Source organism: Neovison vison, chromosome 1 (genome assembly GCF_020171115.1).
Source record: "Neovison vison isolate M4711 chromosome 1, ASM_NN_V1, whole genome shotgun sequence".
Taxonomy (NCBI): Eukaryota; Metazoa; Chordata; class Mammalia; order Carnivora; family Mustelidae; genus Neogale; species Neogale vison.
Genome location: NC_058091.1, coordinates 217,777,644 through 217,786,748, shown reverse-complemented (window position 1 = coordinate 217,786,748; position 9,105 = coordinate 217,777,644). Strand labels below are relative to the sequence as shown.

Sequence of the window (9,105 nt, the reverse complement as noted above, 5' to 3'; positions counted from 1 at the left end):
CTTACCCACTTTCCCCCTACCTCACTGATTCCAAGGACGGTTGTCCCAGGGAGGAGGAAGTGAGGAGCAGAAAGAGACTAGGAGGGCTATCCTAGTAAAAGCTCTTCAGCATGGGTGTGTGAAGAATAGGGAGTGGACGTTCTCCACCTGATAGCTTCTCCTAAATGATCACAAATAGAGCTATGCTGTAATTAAGCTAACTAAGCAATTATATTTAGAGAAATCTTGAAAGCAAAATTAGGGAGAGCTGACTAAGGATCCGTCACCGCCAAGCATGCATGGAAGCAACAGCCTCCAACTCAGCATGACACACGGCATGAGGTGTGTTGCTAGTAATAAATAAAGAACGGACATTCACAAATGATGCCTGAGGTCTTTAGCAATTAGAACCTGTTAAAAGTTGTCCCTGTAATGACGTTCTTCCTACTCACTTTAGTTCAGCTCTGCTTTCTTGAGTGACAGAACAAGGGGAGGAATTACACAAAGCATTCCAGTCTCGCTTATCTGTAAAGCTGCTCACAGGGAAGGATTTTTCATGGTAGCATTAATAGTTGTGGCAATGGTGAACTATAGAAATGCCTGGGAGTTGCGATTTTTATAGTTGCTTCTGCTTATTTTTTATTTTATCCAAGGATGAACTTGCTGAAGAAGGGAATGCAGATTTTTATTTTCCTCTCAGCAGGAATATCAATGTAACAAACGAGCGAGAGTGACCCTACCCTCCTGGTTAATAATGACAGAAGAACTTCAGTATCAGGTAAAAAGCCAACCATGTAATGAAAGATGTGAAATTTTCAAGAATGGTCTTAATATCATGACACAAACTTAAGGCACAGAGTTCACATAAAATAAAGAGTAAAATTGGGCAGTTTTCATTTTAGTCTCCTTTTGTACACAGGTGCTCATAAGGAGCTGGGGGTTCAGATTCATTTTAAGTGGGGTTTATTTTTAAATGAATTTTTAAAAGATTAGCTATACATATTTACTTTTATTATAAAACAATCACTTCAAGATATTTAATGGCTTATTGTTCATTTGCTTATAAAATGACCTTATGAAAACTTTTATAAACAGAGAGATTCCCCCATGAAAGTCTTAGGGTATTTTTTCCTTCGTGTTAATGCTACCAACTCCCCAGTTTGATGAGATTTGTCCAATTCTGAAAATATTGTATGTTATGCTTCCAAACTGCCAAGAAATAAAGTAGGAGAAATGAACACTTTCTTCTGCCCTGAAGCCAAGCTCAATTCTTCTACAACACTCTATCCTCTTAGAAAAGCTTTAGGTTGGCCAAGAACAAGATTTTTTCCCTTAACAACAAATCATTGCTGTTGCTAGGTGATTGTGACATAGGAAGAGTAACCTCCAATCAAACAGAAGCCCCAAAAGCTGATTGTCGCATGCCAATATAAATATGAGCGCTCCCCTCCCCCCACCTTTAGGCCCTTCTCCTCTCTACTCTGCCAAGAAGAACAACATCTACCATGGCCAGATCCAACACCAAAAAGAACAAGTGCTCCAGAGGACATCGAAGCCCAATCTCCAAAAAGAGATCACATTCCAGCACTGATTTTGGCCATAGAAATTATTCACTGTACGTTAACAGGGTCCTAAAAGAAGTGGTTCCCCAGAGGAGCATATCATCTCGCACCTTGGACATCATGAACACCCTGATCAATGACATCTTTGAGCGCATTTCTATGGAAGCCTGCAGCCTGATGTGTTTCAGAAATCGCTGTACCCTCACCCCTGAAGATATCCAGAAGGCAGTGTACTTGCTCTTGCCTGGGAAACTAGCTAAGTATGCAGTGGCTTTTGGAAATGAAGCTGTCCAAAGATATGTCCGCTCCTAAACTCCACGTACCAGTGTAATTAAATCTTGGGGAAAGTAAATCAAGCTTACTACCCAAACGATCATTCACACTGGAATTCCCTCTTCTTTTTTATAACATAGCAGTGTTTCCTGGTATTTTCCTCCCCCTCTTATTTCTAGAGAAGAATTACTCTCTTGCTATTTTACCTTTTAATGCTCTGGCTAGTTAGGTTTTCCTGACCCCTGCTCCCTGCCAATGTCCCACCTAGAACTCTTGTTTTTCCTTTAAGCATGTAAATCTCATGATATAAATTCAAGGTTTATTTTATTGGTAAGATATCATTAACTGCATACAGGATACTTGAAGCTAGCTATTCTGACCCCCAAGTCACACTGACTATGAATTTAGGAAGACAAACATTTAATCAGGAGTATAACAGCACGGATAAATTTTTATCAAGAAAGTACTTTCTAGAGCAAACTCTGTTCAACCAATTTAGTTCCTCTATACATCTCTATACAGCATGTTAACGATTTCCTTTGTTCTACTTCTTATTTCCTGATTTTCAACAAGTTCAGTCCATAGCCATGCAAATTTTATCTTTACATGTCATTGATCTTCACAGTTAGGTTTGGTTCACTGGAATTTACTGTTCTACTTTTGTAACATAATAGGACCAACACCCAGGAACCTACTACTCTCAATTTATAAACTTTTTTTTTTTTTTTTTGGTAAAACACTGGAGGTGTTTCCCAGTCCCATTTCCCTATCCACTACCCTAAGTTTCGTTTCTTTCCCAATCCCTTGCTTCTCTATGTATTGTTTGTGAGTGTCTCTACATAATAAGTTGAATTTTGCTTATTTAGTAACACGGTGGAATACTATCTGTGTTTTTCTGTGCCTGCCTTTTTCTCTTACTGTTTCTAAGATCTATACCCATTGATATATATATCTCTAGTTCATTCTTTTCACTCATGGGCTGTATCATATTCCTAGTATGGATATACCTGTTTGTTTTTCCATCCTCTCTTGATGGACGTGTTGCTTTCAGTTTTTTCTATTACTACAATGCTGCTATAATGATGAGTTCCAACAACAGCTGAGACAAATAGAGCATTTATTGTAAGCCCAGCATTTTACATAAATTAACTTATTGAATCCCTACAGCCTTGTGATAATTTAATAATTCTCCCCTCCTACAGATGAGGAAAATGAGGCACAGAGAAATAAGCAACTTGTCTGTGCTCACACACCTGTGTCAGTGGCAGAGCTGAGATCTGACCAGGTTAACAGCATCCACTGTGGGCTTGTATTGTCTCTTGTGAGCATTGTTGGATACGTATCCTCTGGTACAAATGCACAAGCATTTCTCTAGGTAAAATACCTAACTGTGGAATTGCTGGGTCATTACTCTACTTAGTAGATATTACTGGGCTAAAGTGTATGTGCCAACTGACATTTGCAGTCAATGAGTGCACTTTGGATTCTCTTGGTTACGAGGAACATACAACTTATATTTCTTCAAGAAAAGGGAATTTCTTGGATGTAAATACTAGGATGGGAACTGAAACTATTCTAAGTGTCTCACTCTTAGGACCCACTCTGTTTCTCCTGGGTTGCTCCCTTCTAAATGCTTCCTTCTCAGAGTTGCCGACGAGTCCATTAGATTCCACTTCCAGGAATACCACAGTAAGATTTTACCACAATAAAAAATAAAAAATTTTAAGTGGGTATTTTATATATAGGCATTGATATAGTCAGACTTGAAACTACCTTATTTAAGTTGGGCCCAGACAGAGGTTGCCAGCCATGCTAAAGATCAACTGACCATGATTCTATAGTTGCCCACCACGCTGCCGTGGGTTGGCCCAGAAGGACCTCAAAGGTCTACTAGGGTTCAATGAATTACAGCCATTGGGTCAAATTTGGAAACAGCTCTTTTTTGTATGGTCCCACAAGCCAATAAGGTTTTTAAATTTTTATAGGGATATTTTAAAAGAAAAAACCAAGAATATTCAACAAGCCTAATGTGACCCACAAAGCCTTAAATATTTATTGTCTGGCTCTTTACAGAATAAGTCTCCACCTGTGGTCTGTCCAGTGCTGCTGCTTTTGCAGAGTTTGTGACGAAGCAAGTTTTCTAAAGCTTTTCTTGGGACACACATGTTCTGTATAAAAAGCTTGCAAATGTGAAAAGTTCATAGTTGGCTTTTCGAATCATGGCGGAATGGGTAGTACCTACAAATGTACTCAACAATTGGGGCAGCAGACTAACCATTCACAAAAACAGTCTTATTATAAATTGAGGTGTTACAGATGGATTAAGGGAACTAGAAGTTTCTTTATATGTTATTCTCTCTACTTCTGTTTTTGAAATATTTCAATAGAATTTCAAAAGAGGATCAAGATTCTTGGTAAAAACTCTCTGGCATCGGTTTTGAGTCTGATTATATAAATGTGTGCATGTAAAACTACCCACATTTTCAAAAAGTTTTAACCATTTCTTTATTGTGGTCAAATCTATATGATGTAAAACTTGCCATTTTAGCTACTTTTAAGTACATGGTCACAATAAGTCCATTTACATTATGAGGTGGCCAGCACCACCAGGCATCTCTAGTACATCTTCATCTTCCCAAACTGAAACTTTATAAACATTAAACAATAACTCCACATACACCCCTTCCCCTGTCCCTTGCAAGTACCATTCTGCTATCTCTCTCCAAGAATTTAATTACTCTAGGAACTTAGTCTAAGTGGAATTCAACAGTATCTCTCCTTTTGTGACTGGCTTCTTTCACTTAGCACAGTATCTTCAAGGTTCATCCATTGTAACACAAGTCAGGATTGCCTTTCTTTTATGGCTGAATAATATTCCAATGTATGTGTTTATCACATTTTGTTTATCTATTCATCCTTTGGTAATCACTTGGGTTGCATCTGCCTTTTAGCTTCTGAAAATAATGCCACTATGAACATGGGTGTACACACGTCTCTTCGAGTCCCTGCTTTCAGTTCTTTCAGGTATATCCCCAGAGTTTCAGGTATATAACTCAGATGTGGAATTGCTAGATCATGTGGTAATTCTATTTTTAACTTTTTTGAGAAGCCACCATACCATTTTCCTATGATGACTGCTTCATTTTATAGTCTCACCAGCAACACACAAGAGCTCCAACATTCCACAACCTCACCAACATTTGTTATTTTCTGTTTACTGTTTTATATATATGTATTGTGTATTATAGTCATCCTAATGGTTATAAAGTATTTTTGATTTTCATTTCCTTAATGATGAGTGATGTGCTTACTGGTCATTTGTACTTTTACTTTTTTTTTTTTTAAGGTTTTATTTATTAGAGAGCACATGCACGTGCAGTGGGGAGAGGGGCAGAGGGAGAAGGAGAAGCAGGATCCCCACCAGCATAGGGCTCCATCCCAGGACCCTGAGATCATGACCTGAGCCAAAGGCAGAGGCTTAACCACCTGAGCCACCCAGGTGCTCTGTACTTTTTCTTTATATAAATGTCTTTTGCCCATATTTAAATTGACTTTTGTTGTTGTTGAGTTGATGGAGTTCTTTCTATATTCTGGATATTAATCCTTTCCTAGATATAGGATTTGTAAATATTTTTCTCCCGGGTTGTCTCTTCAGTCTGTTGATAGTATCCTTTGATACACAGAAGTTTTATGAAATCTTTGTCTACTTTTTCATTTTTCATTTTGTATTATATGCCACTTAATATTTTTATTGCTCCTTTATGAGAAATTATTTGCAACATTTACATATATATAGATTTTTAATTTTGGAGTCAATTCATAAATTCAACATAGCTTCTAAAATTTGAAAATAGTCTCACACTAGCTAACACATTAAGAAAGGGTCAAAAATATTTCAGTGCATAATTTTGACATTAATAGGACCATTTCACCCTTTTTTCAGTCTTGGATCTAGTTACCTGAGACATTTAAATGACAGGAAGACATAAAGTAGTACACACTGTTAGTAGTCCCCCAGTATCCTTCTTCTCAGAAATAAGACCCCAATTTTTAGTTGAGCTCATGGCTCCTAGGAAAAAGGCTTCATTTCTAACTCTTCCTTTGACTAGTTGTGTCCATGAGACCAAGTGCAGATGAATGGGAAGGTATTTACAACTTCTGAAAAGTTTCCTTAAATATCAGCAGAGTTCTCTTTTCCCTTTTCCTCTTCTGCTAATTGGACTGAGGCTGTGAAAGTTGGAGCTGGTGTAGCCACCTTCAACTAGGAGTTAAAACCTGTATATTGAGGATGATAGAGCAGCAAAGTAAAAGAGCTTGGGCCTGTGACGACTGAGCTGCCATGCAGCCCAGGACTGCCTGTGTTTACATGAGAGAGAAATAAATTTCTAACTTGTTTCAGCCCATATTATTTTGGGTTTCTATCATTCATAGTCAAATCTAATTCTAATGTAGACATCCAGAAGATTACTGATGGCTAAACGATGTGGTTTGTCTCAAAATGATTCTACACTTATTAAATAAAAACATAATAATCTATAAATGGAGGATGATGAATGTCTCATGTATTTACCAGAAGACATTTTTGTGAAATGAAATCTCATGCTATTTAGCAACCCTTTCTCAGAGATGGATAACGCAGATGGCCAGAGCTTACTAGCTTGCTAGTCTCTCGGACTCCTAATGGATTTTGAAACACTACTTAAAATACAAAAATAGTAAGAGATTGAAAGAAAACAGGAAAGAGAATTTCCAACTAAGCCAGCATACCAACATACCAGTTCTATGGTAATTTGAAGCTAGTGATCTACACAGTATCATAAAAGATGGCTTACACCACCAGGAAAGAATAGTACCAGTTTTATAATACAAATCATCCAAACAATAAAATTCTAGCAAACCTAAATTATCTTTTTAGGTTATTCTTAGATGTCCTTATCATTAGATAAGATACCTAAGCTTATTTCTGAGTTTGTCTCAGAAACCTTGTCTTGGAACTGAATAATGTAATCTCATATAAACATATGCTGTCACTATAATTATAAATATAAAGTCTTGCTGGGCACACTGCTAGCTTGTTCCTGTATGAACTAAATATGTTGTAAATTACTGCAAATAGAAAAGTACCATTAAGTATAATACCTTGCATATGGCACTTAGAGTTCACTTATATGTTCTCAGAAACGCCTTCTTCACAATAGATGCTGAGAAAACAGAGACAAGGTCCAAGCCTTTAAAAGCTTGGAATTGTATGGAACAACAAACTGAAACTAAAATAAATTATTGGGAGCAGCTGACAGCATTAAGTCTAGGCTCTGAGCTAGGCATTATTTTAAGTACTCCATATATGCCTCCTCAATACATAAAGCCCAAGATAACCACATGAGGCACCATTAACATTTTATAGTTAGGAAAACTGAGGCATTAAATGGGCTAAGAAACTTGCCAGAGGTCACAGAGCTAGTAATAAATGTGATTAAACCCATTTACTCTGGCTCTAGAACCTGTAACTTAAAGCACAATGCCTGCTACATCTCACGTAGAGAAAGACAGGTAGAAGACCCACGTGGCACATGGGAAGGGCATCTAACCCAGAATAGAAAGGGGTCTTACAGGAGATGACACCTGCCCTAGGTCTTGAAGTATGAGTAGGAAATGCACATAAGGCAGAGGGATAATGTTTGCAAAAGCATAGGGCATTAAACAGTATAAATTTAAGATAATTGCAACTTGAACGGCTGCCAACAAACACAGGAGGAGGAGGGATGGCGGAAACGAGGTCAGAGAGGCAGGCAGCCATCTGTGGGCTGTCTTATAACGTGAATTTGATTCCAGAACCTGTGAGGAGGCCCATGAAGAGACTTGAGGCAGGAGAGGGGTTTATCCCAGCAGCAGAGATGAGGGTGAATTAAAACAGGGGATGACAAGTTTGTATATTGATTTGAGCAACCCATGAAATAAATGAAGAATCAGGGGTGATGGAAATAAGAAGGAACAGGTGGAAGTGGGAGGTACCTAGGAGGCAGAATTCCCAGAAGATAGGTGGGATTCCCAGGGCCCCGGCCCAGGATACGTGACAAAGCCAAGACACGAAGCTCGGTTAATTTAGCACTTACACATAAAATGTCTAGACAATATGCAAGCGCCTGCTGTAAATGGTGGCCTGTGTGGGGCATCACAAGGATGCTCAAAGTGCAGAGGATCTAGTAAAAGTCAAAACAACCTTGGGATGGATGGTTAGCCCTTGTTTAAAGCTGAGCTAGAAGAAGACAGCTTAAATTTTTAATACTTGGGGTCAGTTTTTATCACTGCCTTGTGCTACGCTGCGCATCATGTGTTGACAGATTTGCTTAGCTCTGACAGCTGATTTTGGGGAAGACATTTGGCAGGATAGGGAGAATCCAGCAGACTATGTAAATCACGGGTGGAAGTAGCAGCCTATAAATACCAGGTGGAAGGTTAGTTATATTCAAGACGCAGAGCGCTGAGAAAGAAAACTGCTGCGTGTCCTTGTGTGTTCTTGGGGGCGAGTTACTCTGAAGCAAAGAGAACCTGTTTTCATGAAAAACTCCGTGCTGGTCAGAGGGACAAGCTGTGCAGCTACAGGGTCCTGGCAATTCAGTGGGATGCGAGAGGCAGACCTGGGACCACAATCCCCAAGTGGAGGCTGCAGAGAGGGCCTCCGAGAGGCTGGTGGGGAGGATGGAGAACAAAGCAGGGTCCTGTGAAGTTTATTCCCATCAGGTTGGCTTGTGGGCTTGTGTGAAGCTGGGCCTCCTGGGAGAATCACAGACATTTCCATGGGAAACTTTGCCAGAAGGGTGAGTCCCGGAAACTTGGAATTACTAGGTTTTAACTGAAGAGAACTTAAGGTTTTACCCTACATTTATAAGTCTTTCCAATGAACAGCTCTTTTATTTGTTTGTTTGTTTGTTTGTTTGTTTTTGGTCTTCATGTTGTGGTTTCTGCAGAGAAAGCAGAAAAATCATTTGACATCAAATTAATCTTTACAGGGGGTGCCTTTGCAAGGGGTGTGGTTCAGTAGGTTAAGCACCTGCCTTTCGCTCAGGTCAGGATCTCAGGGTCCTGGGATCTAGCCCCACAGTTGGCTCCCTGCTCTGCCGGAAGGCTGCTTCTCCCTCTTCTTTTGTCCCTCCCCCTGCTTGTGCTCCTGCTCTCTCTCTCTGTCAAAATGAATACATAAAATCTTAAAAAAACTAATCTTTGCAGAGTTGAGTGCTGATCCCCAATCAAGTCAGCCTTTTAGAATATTATGATTAAAGCGAGTCTGACA

The 9,105-nt window shown here is 39.2% G+C and overlaps 1 protein-coding gene across 1 annotated transcript; it reads left to right on the top strand.

Annotated features, from left to right (window-relative positions):
* Nucleotides 1–1,484: 1,484 nt before the first annotated feature.
* On the top strand, nt 1,485–1,853 carry LOC122901152 (histone H2B subacrosomal variant-like). Its single transcript, XM_044240610.1, has one exon. The coding sequence runs from the start codon at nt 1,485–1,487 to the stop codon at nt 1,851–1,853; it is 369 nt and encodes a 122-aa protein (XP_044096545.1).
* The last annotated feature ends 7,252 nt before the right edge of the window (nt 1,854–9,105 follow it).

Coding starts and splice junctions, on each gene's coding strand:
- LOC122901152 (XM_044240610.1), top strand. CDS start 1,485: ATGGCCAGATCCAACACCAAAAAGAACAAGTGCTCCAGAGGACATCGA.